Genomic DNA, 13,628 nt, shown 5'->3' on the forward strand with positions numbered 1-13,628 from the left:
TGATCGAAAGTTGTGAAAAGGAACGTTTGCTGTTTGGCATTCCCCGGGGGACTCTTCCCCAGGCGATCCATCCTACGACTGTTCATCGCAGCCCCGTCTATCCTTCTCTCCCCATCCGTTTACCCACCCCGTTTTCGGTAAAAACTACATTCCGCTGAAGGTTGCGCTGTTGTTACAATTTACCCTAAAGAGGAAAAACGCTCACCAAATCGCCACAATCAGTAAAATGAAAGCATCTCCTTGGCAAATGGGCCAAATGGGTATTCCCTTTTTGCGCACCGAAAAAGCTGTACAAACGAACGTACGCACAAAAAAAAAAAAATAAATAAAACACACGAACAGATGATCGCACGCGAGAAAAAAAGCACTCGTTTAAGATTAGGAAGCGTCCCCTTTCTTCAATCATTTCATTCACTGGCATAAAACGAGTTCAACGGAATGATATTTTGCTCAACAGCTTAGCCGTGGCAACAAATTTCGCTGAATGAAAAATCTGCGCAAGAAAATGATCAGAGCGACGCCATCGCACCTGTGTTAAGAAGTTAAACAAAGTGCAAGCACAGTAACGAAAGTGGGAACCCCTCCCCCCTGAGCGATTGCTTTGATAAATAATGACACGTCGTCAATTGAACAATTCACCAAGATGATTGTTTTGCGCATGAGCGGTGGAGGGTGAACTTAAATCAACTTCTATACAAATGCTTATTACGACAGCAGAACGCTGCTCTGCCGCATCGTTTAAGGAGGCCCATTTTTTTTAGTACATACGGTAAACACACGGACAACATACACCCCCTTCCGTTCGACCCTCCCTGGGCAAATCACGCATAAGAGAGGAAAGACCTCCCTCCTCCCATGTATGAACAACACACAACACAGGTTCCCCTAAATGAATGAAATTCTGAACAGCAATGGAATTATCATTTGTAAAAACATCCCCGTCGATAAAAACAGATTTGAAATAACGGAAATATTTAGCAAATGTAAGGGAAAGAGAATTCCCATGGGGGGAGATTGCCAACCCTGTTGTCAGTCAGGAGAGACAACATGAAATATGCTACTTTGTTTTCCTCCTTTTGCTGTTCATGTGTTTTATCCTTTTCGTTTATCCTCTTCATTTATTTTTATCATTATCATTATCATTAATTTTTTTTTTTTTTTTTTTTTTTTTTTTTTTTTTTTCCGCTTTGCACACGCGCCGCCAGATGGACCGCTGCTCGGTGAAGGCATCCACTTTGGAAAAAAAAACAGCAACATGTTTTACGTAAAATATGTTTACTTCAAGGATGCTATAAAGGCGTACGAGGTGAGTACCCCCCGGTTGGAAAGGTGTATTGTAGGGATAGGCGGATACTTCGCCATACGTGATCATTAAACAGTTTGGTGCATGGCGCGAAGTTAAGCCCCTTTCGCCATTTGCCGCACAGATTACATTTGCGGTTGCCATTTCTTCCTCACCAGAGCTTGAAGGATAACAAGACGGGTGAATACGACTTCAGGCTATCGTTCAGCAAAAACGACGAGATAAAATATAGGGCAGTGAAAGGTAATGAGAACAGTTGTGCATTTCCTCTTCGGAATATTTTGCGTGTCCACGTGTGCATGCAAGTATATACATGCTTGTTCGCACACCTGACCACCTAGGTAACAAGAAGGCCGTCGAGGAACTGAAGTACATTTACAAAAACAACGAACAGATAAAAGTAGACGATGACATGACCAACGACATCCTCAACGAAATAAACGAACAGAACACCGAGTTGCTGAAAAAAAAAAAAAAAGGAAAAAGAAATGGAAAAGAAAAAGGACAAGTCCTTCATTTTGAACCTCCTCACCAAAATTGACGAGCCGCAGGAAAGCGAGCAAAGTATCAAGTGAGCCAGAAGCGATTAACTCACTATTCAGGGCAGATTACCCACTTTTCTACAACGTTAAGTTAATACATGCATATGTGTACCTCCGATGGGACTACTGCCCTTTTATTAACCTATCTCGATTGTCTTCCCCCCCTTTTTTTTTCCCACCTCTGTGCAGGCTAAAGGCAGATCTAAAAAATTACCTCAGCTTGAATTGCCTCTGTGCATACAACTTTGACGAAAACAGCAAACACGATAATTATTTAACGCCGACTTTTCCGAAATAATTCGTGCAAATGAACGTGATGGGATGTAGCTTCTTTTAAGTGAAACGGGTTTGCCATGCGGAGGTTCTTATTCTTCTAGTGGGTATGTTTCATCGACTGGACTTTCTACACACACGTTGGATGACAGTTCAGTCATGTGAAGTTACACACAAAATGGGGAAACCACGACAGAGCAGCGAAAACGGAGGAACGCGAAAGGCGGGGCAGGCGGATGGATCAAAGGACACCCCCGCTGTGCCCATCGCGCAGGTGCACACGACCGCTAAACAATCTTCCACTTCACTCGCTTAGCAAAACTGTGGGTTTGATCATTTGCCTGCTGATGTGCTCTGAGAAGGGGCCCCAAATGGGGGAAAAAGTAAAAAAAAAAAAAAAAACACACACTATGTGATGACGCTTCAAAGGGCTATGTAAAAATGTAAAAACGGCCTCTTCGCTTACTTATCCACTTGTGCTTCTCTTCCCTGTCCATAGTCGCAAAGAGAATTTTCCTGTTATGGTACCTTATGCTAAACAAGTGCACGTTGGTCAGGCCCAACTCATTTTCCACGAGCTTTATTTTCCGGAGATCCTCCAGGGAGGTCAGCTCGGTGAAATTATTTAGGTACAAGATCTGCAAAGAGGGTGAGAAAGAAGCTATCACATGATGGGGTGGCAAAAAAGGATGTCCCAACGGGGAACACACTTCTGTCGTCATTCCGACAAGTGAGCAAAGCGAGGGAACTACACATTACACACGAACATAATAAAATAGTGTGACCTCTTTGGACGCGCTACACATACATAGTGAATAAGCGGAGTTGCCCTCTTCGAAGCACCCCTACCTCGGTGGGCTTCTCCGCCTGGTAATACTGCGACTTAAAGGAACAGATAAAATTCTTCGTTAGAATCATGTACCTCTTTCGCAACCGCTTCAAATATTTGGACTGCTTAAAAACCCACCCTTCGTTTACTACTTCCATTTCAACGGGTGAGGGGAACTCAAAGTGGGGGGAATACGCTACTGCGTGGAGCACTGAAGAAGCGCAAAAGGAGGTAATAGCTCCCCCAAATGGGCACACACAAACGGGGGAAATACTACCCACTTGAAAAAGAGATGCAATATTTTTCCTCCCCTGGGTAAGCGGAAAATATAGCAAACACAATGAGGGAGAGATCGCCGCCGATTGGTGTTCTTCCCCCTCAGTTGAATGCAACTTCTTACGTGTTGTTGGCTCCTTTAAAAAGGCATTTTAAAATTTTTGCATCACAAAGAGGTAGGCAAAACGGTGATTATGACAAAATGTGAAAAAAAATAAACCAACTTATTCATCACCAAATGGCAACCTAGGAACGTTCTTATATGTTACCCTTTTCCTTTTCTCATTTTAATTGAGAAAAAAAAAAAATATATATGACCCTCCCCATCGTTTGTACAAACAGCTAAATAAGAATTACACCCTTGGTCGGAGTGTGTGTGTATGTATGCCTCCTAAAAGAGGAGGGATTGGTCCAGCTTTGGTCCAGTTACTCTTGTTCACATGTATATGTGCAACAAATAGGGAGAGGTGCAACTGCAGGTTTGTGAGAAAGAAATGCGGATTTTACCTCATGTGATGTGTTCCTTATTTTTTTTTTTTTTTACCTGACTTGTTCAGGCGATTTACACCGGAGAAAGGAAAAAGTGAACTGCGCGGAATGATCGATTGGTTGAGTTTGTTCTTTAAGTTTACATTTCGTGGCTTATTCGATCTTTTTTTTTTTACTTTATTCTTCTCCCATTCGGTTTGCTCTTTTAACGTAATGGGGCCCTGAACGGATGCTCACATACAATCATATGAATACGAATTGTAGCTTCCTTACTGTGCACAGGTAGCCATATGCATGCACGCGAACGCTCGGCGCAATTGTGCTTATGTGCCGAACGTGCAAATGCCTTTACTTTTATGTGCACTTGTATACGCGTTGAGTACTGCATTTTCCGCCCCCTCCACTCCATTCTAATTTAACTCCAACTAAAAAGAAATATGCTTACGTGAAGTTATATTTTCGCACATGTGTTTGAAATTATCGTTGCAATCTTCGATATTTCCCCCCATTAGCACTGGTCACCAGTTCGAAGGTGAAGCGAAGGAATGGCTCCGTGCAGCGCAAACTGGTAAAGCGGATATGCCTGTCGAGCGGAAACCGAACTGGAAAAGCACCATTTAAAAAAGGAAGAGAAAAAAAAGATAAGAAGAGAATACAGAAGGAAAGAAAACCTTCTGAGCGACTGTTCGCACAGGGCGCCAACCGATCAATACGACGCAGCAAATGTATTTTCTTCCCCTGATTATTTGTTTCGAAACAGCCAATTTACACTTCCTTTTAAGGCAACAATTTTAAACGCGTACTGGGGGAGTTGCGCCCGGGCATACTTACATACATGCAGGAGCGCATACGCGTAAAGAACTACCCTCCACGGGCACACCGATCATTGTTGGGAAAGTCACACAGAAACAGCCGTACCCGATTAACCACAAACGTGATCACGCCTCACTTTGAACAAATGCTCATTTGCCGTGCGGATGATATGCAAGCATAGCTCACATTCGTCAGTTCTTTTTTTTTCCGTGAAGAGACGTGTACCCACCCCGTACACGTGCAGATAATTTTTTTCCCACTCGATTGCCTACCGAATAAGAGGAGGAACCATGACGGCTGAGGATAAGAAGGTAGACAACTCATGCGTAGGTTGTTTTGCGGCGCGACGGTCTGACCGCACATCAGGGAAAGTGCAGCTCTTAACAATGTTGATAATGGGCTGAAGCACTTCCCCGTTACACCCCTCATATGATTTCCCCATTTTGCAGGCCGTGTCGATCAAGGTGCCGGTGAAACCGAAAGAAGCCGAGGAAAAGAGGAGAAAGCTGAACAGCCTGAAAATCAAGAATGAAGAACTGAATGAGGAGGAGAAGAAAAAGAAGGAGGAGCTGGAGTTGCTCATTAGTAGGCTCCGTGATGACGACCCAGATGTAGTGAACCTATCCATTACTATGTTGAATAAGGAAATAATTGACACCAGTGGGATTTTGACGTCGTCCCTGTTAGCGCTGAAGGTATTGAAGACGCACTATAATACACTACTAGAAATACATGAACATATGAAATTCGAAGAATGCAAAAAGAAGATGAGTAACATGATAAGTGCCTTGTCCACCACCATAGGGGATGAAAACAATATCGTAAAATATATCATCATGGGGAATAAAAGCGACTTAGTAAATTATGGCCATGAGTATATAAAGAATTTAATTAGTAAGCTGTTGGTAGAGTTTAAGAATGTGAAAGAGGAGGAATCATCTGTTTCCGCATCGGTGGTCACTCCAGGTGGAGCAGCAGCACCGTCATCCTCTTCCCTCACTGCAGTGGCAGGTAGTAATGTCCCCCCTGTGGGAGCATCTGTCAGCACGCCAAAAGGAATGCACATGCTTAACCATATCTACGAATTGGTCAATATAATCGTGCCGTACTGTTTTAACCACAACACAGAATACGAAGCAATAGATTTGCTAATCGAGGTGGATAAAATAAACGACATTCCTCTATACGTGGATGAGAAATCCTGTGAAAGGTCCATCCTGTATCTGCTCAACATAACTCATTACAGCTCCTCTACGGAAGAATACTACAAATTGATGGACGTTATTTTGCACATTTTAAAGAAGCATAAAAAGCACGTAGAATATTTAAAAATTTTACTGCAACTAAACAGGATAGACAAAATCAAGGATGTGCTTTTCGAATGTGGGGACATGCTTACCTGCAAGCAGATGGCCTTAATCTGTTCTAGACATTCAGTCCATTTGGAGTTCACCCAGGAGGAAGTGATTCGATACCCGCATATGGACCTGAACCAGCTAGCTAGTCTTTCCTCAGGGGAACATTTGTCTTCCATATTTTTGAGGCTAGCCAAAGACTTAGATGTAGAAGAACCCAAATTGCCAGAAGATATTTACAAAACGCATCTAGAGGAGAAAAGGAATACAAACGTGTGGGATTCTGCGAAGCAGAACTTATCGTCCTCCTTTGTAAATGCATTTGTCAATGCTGCTTTTTGTAAGGATAAACTAATGACGGTAAATTCGTCTCTCTGGATTTTTAAAAATAAAGATTATGGTTTGATGAGTGCAACTGCATCTATGGGGTTACTCCTCATGTGGAATGTAGATGAAGGGTTGTCCCAAATAGACAAATTCCAATACAGTAGTGATCAGTATGTGAAAGCGGGTTCTCTGATGGCTTTCGGGTTAGCTTGTACAAATGTGAAGAGCGAATGCGATCCTGCCTTTGCATTGTTATCTGAACACATAGATGCAGAGAATACGATGGAAAGGATAGGAGCCATATTAGGCTTTGGCTATGCATATGCTGGTTCGGGGAAAGAAAACCTCCTAGATGTACTCATGCCACCACTTGTGGATAATGGTTGCATTATCGAATGTAGCGTTTTTGCAGCCGTGTCTTTGGGACTTGTCTTTGTCGGTTCGCAGAATCGGGAAATTGCAGAATACATTATTGACACTGTTATGGAGAGAGAAAAGGTGAACAATTCACTCGACCAACCGATCGCCAAATTATATGCAGTTGCCTTGGGACTTCTTTTCCTCTGTTCAAGAGAAAAATGCGAAGCTACTCTGTCCGCCTTAGAAATCATTAAACACCCAATCGCCAAATATATGATAACGACTGTAGAAGGGATGGCCTTCGCTGGCTCCAACGATGTGTTGAAGGTCCAAAAAATGTTGCAAGTTTTGGTGGAGAAGAGAAATGAAAAAAAGGTTAACATGGATGGATTTACAAAACCGAATGATCATAATCCCCCCCATGGTGGTAATCCTTCTGATGGGAAGACACCCCAGGGTGGGGAAGCGAAAGGCCCCACTTTGGATGGCAAGCGGGCCAACACATTAGGTAGTAAGAGTGGCAAGGGTAGTCCGTCAGATGGGAAGGGTAATGCCAACACAGGAGGGAATACCCCCCAAACGGAAGACAACCTAGACCAGTGTGTAGCTATCCTGAACATTGCCCTCATAGCCCTAACAGACGACATCAGTTCCGAAATGACAACCAGAATTATCGACCACTTTTTACAGTATTCAAACTTGAACCAGAAGAAAGCAGTTCCCTTAGCTCTTGCGTTACTATTCACCTCCTTCCCAAAACCAAACATTGTAGATATTCTCTCCAAACTGACTCATGACCAGGACGCTGATGTGGCTCTACATGCGATTATGTCTTTAGGGTTTGTTGGTGCCGGGACGAACAACTCACGTATAGCTATATTGCTAAGACAGTTGTCTACCTTTTATTGCAAAGATGCTAATGCTACTTTCGTGGTTAGGCTGTCCCAAGGTTTACTTTACATGGGAAAAGGGCTACTAACTATTAACCCTTTGCATTCAAACAGATCCATTATCAACCACGTAGCGTTGGGATCCCTCCTAGTCACCATCCATGCGTGTCTCCAACTGAAGACCACCATATTGGGAAAATACCACTACTTGCTGTACCACCTCGTGCCCTGCATTTACCCGCGTATGCTCGTCACCGTGAATGAGGACTTGGAGCCCCTTCCCATCTCGGTGCGCGTAGGCCAGGTTAGCACGCCGCCACAACATCCATTTAGCCAACCGGCAATTGCACCCTTTTGCATTCCCTACATATGATGATCACCCTTGTCCTGCCCCTTCAGGCCGTCGACGTCGTCGGGCAAGCCGGGAAGCCCAAAACGATCACCGGGTTCCAGACCCACGTGACGCCCGTCCTGCTGCTGCACACGGACCGGGCGGAGATAGCCACGGAGGAGTGTAAGTGAAATACATGCATGTGCTGCCAATGCCGCTTCCTACAACCGTTGCGTGCCACATTACCTCCACCCCACTGCACCCCCCCTTTGCAGACATCCCCGTCAATGACACTCTCGAAGGAATCGTCATTCTGAAGAAGGACCCCAACTACGTGCCGCCAGCGATCAACTGATTGGGCAGAAAAAAAAAAGCGCAACATCCGACCGTTTGGGTGCACGCTGCCTGTCACGTTAAGGTTGCCCATCCAGCATGTTCGTCTTTCCCCCTTTGCATTTTTTGCCCTGCTCAACATTTCCAATTTTTTTTTTTTTTTTTTTTTTTTTGCGTGCACATAATGCACATGCAAATGAACGATAAGAATTACAGCACCGCAAAGGGTGTCTGCTTCGATAATCACACCAGTGACGATGAGAAGGGTTTTGACAGGGATGCTAACACAAATAGGAACGCACGCGCCACTGTGTAACTGAATGCACTAAAAAACTTACGAAAAAAAAAAAAAAGGCGTAACAACATGAAGGGGTCCCCAAACGGGGTTCGACCGCGTATGACAGCGTGTATTTCCGCTTATTGGCGCATCTCTCATTTGGAACCCCTTTTGCGGGAGCGGCCCTTTATGTGGTCTAGTGCCGTGGACATGCGCTTGGACCGGATGACGCCCGCTGGGTTCAAGTCAATGAGGGTCGTGATATCTCTATCCGGTGTGGAACTAGTTCCAAAACTGGCCTTGCTATTCCTGCTATTTTTGCCTCTTTTACCGCTGTTGGTGGTTTTTCTTTTGCCCTTCTGGTTATCCCGAATTATGTCTATCAAATTGTCGACGCTCTTTCTCTTCCTTTCAATGAGGGGAAAAAAGTGGTCTAACTTGAGTTGGTAGCTTCTAACCTTAACATCGTACTTTTGCAAAATAGGATTCAGCACATTATAAATTTTTTCCTCTGCGATGTTTGTTTCTTTGTGTAAAAATCTGCTTATATGACTAATGTTTGGATGATGCCATTGGAACTTTTCTATGTCTGTGCATACCTTGGGGTACTTAAAGCATTTGTAGACTTCCCTGTCTGGGAAATTTCTTGGGAAGATCCAATTGAGCTTATAATTTTTGTGCGTCTTTAAAAAACGCTGTACCTCTTCATTGTGGAAATATTTATCATCCTTGCTGAGGTCTCTAAAGGGGTTCGATACGATCTCTTTCAATTTTTTTAAATCTTCAAAGGTGGGGAAGGCTTTAATAATTTCCAAGGCGTTTACAATTCCTACACCGTGGACTCCAATGGTATAATCACATCCACACAGCAACGACAGGTTAATTAATTCGTCTTGGTACAAACCCAACTTGTCCTCTATGAGCTTCCTTTCATATACCTCTACAGTTTTTTTCCTATTGAAGAAATTTTTTATCACCGTTTTACCGCTAAAAACAAGCACATCCGAATCGTCACTTATGATCGCGTCACAGTAATTTTTGCAATTCAGGTAGGAACATTGTGCTTCTGCTTCACAGGGGGATTGCACATAGGGTATTCCAAACATGTTGAGCAGAATTTTGACATCTTCATTCATTTCTTCGTTTATTTCTATGTTATTTTTTTTCAGCTTCCTGTACTCCTTCACCAGATGTTCATTTTCTTTGTTCGTTTGGTCCAGGTAGGCGTCCACCACGCGGCTATCGCGAAGCTGCTTTTGATCATCAAGGGTGGCTTCCCCGTCGAGGAATATATTGGCCAACATTCCCCCATCGGAAACTTCACCGCCAACCTTATGTTCATCTTCTGCTCCCACGCCAAACCCGTCCAGCAACACCTTATTGCTGAGCAAGTTCTCTAGGTAAGTTTCCTTCCCCACCGTGTCCACGTCCACCTTGTTCAGTAGCAGATCGTTTATTTTTTCTTTGCTAAGAAATCGCCTTACTTTTTGTTTCACCTTTTTCATCGCCTCGCAGATTTTCTCTTCCTCCCCACTGATGGGGTGCGGCGTGATCAAATTTTCCGTTTCAGTTGCCAACTCGATGGAGGTCGAAAGGGGCATCTCTGAAGGGAGGTCCTCATAGAGGGAGGATTCCCCCTCGGGAGGATGTTCCCCTTTCGGGGAGTCTTCCCCACTGGAAGAATTAACTATTAAACTGTTCACCTTATCATGCATTGGCGGGGATTCAACCTGTTCGCTTTCCCCACCTGGGGGAGCTTCCCGCAGAATCTGCACCGCTTCATCAGGTACTTCCTTCTCATCATCAATGTGTAGCTCCTTGGATGCTTCGCAAATTTCTTCTCCTTCATTAATTTGGATTGACCCCTCCGTCTGTTCATCACTGCTGGTTAGGTCAATAACGTTCTGTGCGATTTGCACCTCCTCCTTTTCTATGATTTGCCCCTTCTCGTCCACACTACAATTTTCGAAGTCATCTCCACTGCTGTGGACGCTTGGGGAAGAGTTTGTATTTTTGTGGATATCAGTCTGTTCGAACAGGGTGAGCTGCTCCTCTGCATCTGCCTTTTTCGCCCCAGGTTGTGTTTCTCCCTTGGGGGGATCTTTCCATCGGGGGAATGCCCTTCTATTTGCTTATCATCAATTTGCTCGTCATCAATTTGACGCCCCTCTTCTTTCACCACTCGAAGGAGATCTTCCCCGAAAAGCTCCTCATCGTCGAGCAGCAGGTCCTGCTTAAATTCGTTTTCCATTTTTATCATTGCCTTTTTTTCGTTATCCTCTTCATGCTTTTCCCCTTTGGGCCTAATTGCGTCCTTCCTTCTGGCCAGTTCTACCTGTCCATAGGCCTCTATGGAGGTGCGTTGATCAGAATGTAGGTTTGTTTCTTCCTCCCCCAACGGGGCATTCATAAGGAGTCCCTCCTCCTTTTCGTCTTCCTCCCCCTTAATGTAAAGCTCCTGGTACTGGTCATTTCCCCCCTCGAAATAGCACTGATTCAAAATCTCATTGATGTATTTTTTTTTTTTTTTTTTTTTTTTTTTCTTATTCACATCGTTGTAATCTCTGACACTGAGGCTGTCGAAGTGTTTTGACAGTTCTTTATTTACGATGAGTTCTCCCTCAGCGTTCTGTATATTTTCGGCCATTTTTATTTTAAGTTTTTCTATTTCAAAGTCCGTTTTAATCATCCTCACGTAGGTCTCCAACTGCACCTGCGAAAATATGTCCATGTCGTCTTTGGCCTTTATGGCCTTCACCCTGTTATCCACATACCACTCCTCCTTTATGTCTTGCAATATTTGGTACTGCAATTTTATGGGTAGCTTTTCAAACACGTCTTTATTTAACTCCTTAAAGAGGGGGATTTTTATTTCCTCGTTGTTTACGTAGTACACTTTGTATTCGTCTTTCCCTTCGCGGAATAGTTCGGCCCGGTCCAGGGTGGAGGGCAGCTCCAGGACGTTGATCTCTTCCCGATTGTGGGGTTCCCGGTTTGGGGTTTCCTTGTTGGAGGTTTCCTCGTCGGGGGGTTCTTTTTCCGGGGTGTCTGCATCACTGGGGAGAAGGAATGCATTATCTGGTCCTCCCTTCTTCCCCACGCTATCCTGCTCCCTACTTCCTACCATTAAGGGCGTTCCGGCCTCCTCCCTCTGTGTGCCCCCTTCGACCGCTCCATCCGTCTGATCCTCCCCCAACTTGCGTGTGAACTCCAAAATGTCGGTACTATAGTTGCTTATGTCGATAATATCAACCGGCCTACGCATGCACAAGAACCCCTTGAAATTTTTGGGGATGCTCTCATAGTACTTCTTCCTGGCCATATGTTTCTTCCTCACAATTTCTTCATCAATTTTGTTGTCCACATCATTTGGGTGTTCATCTGGTGGTGAATATTCTCCTCCCAGGATGACCGCATATTCATCCTCCCCGTTTGTCCTTCCTCCTTGTACGGGATTGTCCACCCCGTTGTCCCTTTCTCCAGTCTCCTTCCCCTCATTTGGCAGCTCCTTCCCCTTCATGTTTTCAGTCACCCCCCTATTTTGCACCTCCAAATCGCTAATCATAAGAACCTTGTTCTGTATCTTCTTCAAGTCTTCATCGTTACATATGTTCAAAACGTCCTTCACGCTGACGGCCACGTTACCTATGTGTTCTACCATGTTCCCAAGTGAGGCCTCATTTTCTCTAATGCTATCGTATATTTCGATCAGACCATATGTGTATTGCGGTGGTGACGAGGAAGGAGGGTTTCTTTCCACTATGGTGTTCAAACCAACAGATGAGGATGACTGTCCTTGAGAGATAACCCCTTCTTCCTCATTTTTATTTTTCCTTTTCGGGGTACTCCTTTTATTACCTTTCAACGAATTTAATAGCGACCTTTGGTAATAATTGTAAATAAGTTTTTCGGCAGTCTTCTTGAATTTTTCCTCATCGTTTCTCCTCCTCATATTTCTCTGGAAGATGGTTTTTCTCTTCAGTTCGGGCGGGGTTCCGTCAAAAATGAAAATGGGCCTTATATTATAATACAGAAGTTTACATATTCGGAGGAAGAAAAAGTAGAGGTGGACCTTTTTCAGGTTTTCCGTCCCCATGTCGCTGTTCATATTTTCAGAGAAATCCATCCATAGGTCGTTAAAGATGCTCATGTTGTCCACTGCTCCATTTCGTAGCACCTTCAAGTTGTTCGCGTAGGTCAGTTCGTACAACCAGATGCTTACGTCGATGGCGATTCGCTTCCCCGTGAAAATCTCCGGGTTAACCCGCACCCCCACGGGGGCTACGATCGACCACAGGCCCTTCACTCCCATCCTAAGAGGTGGGGTAACGGGTAGAAATGGCTTCAGAGGGGTAAGAAGGGGTAAGCCGTCTCACCGCATAACCGTGTCTGCGGTTCCCCCCGATTAGCCGTTTCCTACGCGGCTTCAAAAGCAGACACGAAGGGGGCGTCTTCCTGCATCAAACGAAGCGCAAGCTTCGGGAAAAAATTAACCAACCAGTGTAGAAACCGCTAATGCAACAGAGGTTCCCCATGCCGGGTATCCTATATTTCTTCAAAAAAAAACGCTCAGATGGTAGTACATACCGCCTGGCGCGTCCACCCCCTTGCTTCTTAAAATGACAAAAAAAAAAAAAAAAAAAAACGAACGAACGGACCAAATTGGGGAGAAGAAATGATCCACTTAATACGCTTCAAATGAACCATCTGTACGCATGTTTTGTTCCCCCTGGCGATTTAGCATTTTTTTTTTTTTTCCATCTACTGCACTGTTCCCTGTGAACATTCTCCTCGGTGCGCTTTTTTTTTTTTTTTTTTTTTTTTTTTTTTGCTAAATCCCCCCGCAGAGGATAATAACCTGGCCAAACGTGAAGAACCAAAAAGGGGGTAGAATAAATTTGCGTTACTTTCACATGCAGCTGGGTTAGCAAACCCTTTTTTTTGTTCTCCCATTTGTACTCTAAACAAAGGGGGAGCTGCACGAATGTATGATATATGCATTGCTTGAATGTACGCCCCTGCACGTTTGCCCCACATGTTGTGATACGTTCTTTGTAGAGTTCCGCGCAAGCGTAGAGACCATGCTGGCGTTAATGGGGCTACTTCTCTTCTTTTTTTTCTTTTGATTCGTCCCTGCGTGTTTATGAAGCGCCTACACAACTGTTCTGAGTTGGCGGCGCGCTGGTTTGATCTGTCCGTACACACGGGCAGATATAACACGCACAAAAGC

General features: G+C 44.3%; 4 protein-coding genes across 4 annotated transcripts; 2 read left to right on the forward strand and 2 right to left on the reverse strand.

Moving 5' to 3' along the window:
• Positions 1-889: 889 nt before the first annotated feature.
• PCOAH_00008480 (Uncharacterized protein) lies at positions 890-2,143 on the forward strand (the record flags this gene model as incomplete). The annotated part of the gene is made up of 5 exons (XM_020057657.1): positions 890-983; positions 1,206-1,306; positions 1,462-1,546; positions 1,645-1,759; positions 2,035-2,143. The coding sequence occupies 5 exons, from the start codon at positions 890-892 to the stop codon at positions 2,141-2,143; spliced, it is 504 nt and encodes a 167-aa protein (XP_019913070.1).
• A 279-nt stretch (positions 2,144-2,422) lies between these two features.
• On the reverse strand, positions 2,423-3,105 carry PCOAH_00008490 (Uncharacterized protein; the record flags this gene model as incomplete). The annotated part of the gene is made up of 3 exons (XM_020057658.1): positions 2,423-2,472; positions 2,585-2,756; positions 2,968-3,105. 3 exons carry the CDS (start codon positions 3,103-3,105, stop codon positions 2,423-2,425), a joined length of 360 nt encoding a protein of 119 aa, XP_019913164.1.
• Positions 3,106-4,815: 1,710 nt separating this feature from the next.
• Positions 4,816-8,143, forward strand: PCOAH_00008500 (Proteasome 26S regulatory subunit; the record flags this gene model as incomplete). Its single annotated transcript, XM_020057659.1, has 4 exons — positions 4,816-4,836; positions 4,975-7,761; positions 7,857-7,971; positions 8,064-8,143. The coding sequence occupies 4 exons, from the start codon at positions 4,816-4,818 to the stop codon at positions 8,141-8,143; spliced, it is 3,003 nt and encodes a 1,000-aa protein (XP_019913224.1).
• Positions 8,144-8,553: 410 nt separating this feature from the next.
• Positions 8,554-12,710, reverse strand: PCOAH_00008510 (DNA repair endonuclease; the record flags this gene model as incomplete). The annotated part of the gene is made up of 2 exons (XM_020057660.1): positions 8,554-10,488; positions 10,578-12,710. The coding sequence occupies 2 exons, from the start codon at positions 12,708-12,710 to the stop codon at positions 8,554-8,556; spliced, it is 4,068 nt and encodes a 1,355-aa protein (XP_019913127.1).
• Positions 12,711-13,628: the final 918 nt, after the last annotated feature.

The sequence above is a fragment of the Plasmodium coatneyi genome, chromosome 4 (assembly GCF_001680005.1).
Source record: "Plasmodium coatneyi strain Hackeri chromosome 4, complete sequence".
Taxonomy (NCBI): Eukaryota; Apicomplexa; class Aconoidasida; order Haemosporida; family Plasmodiidae; genus Plasmodium; species Plasmodium coatneyi.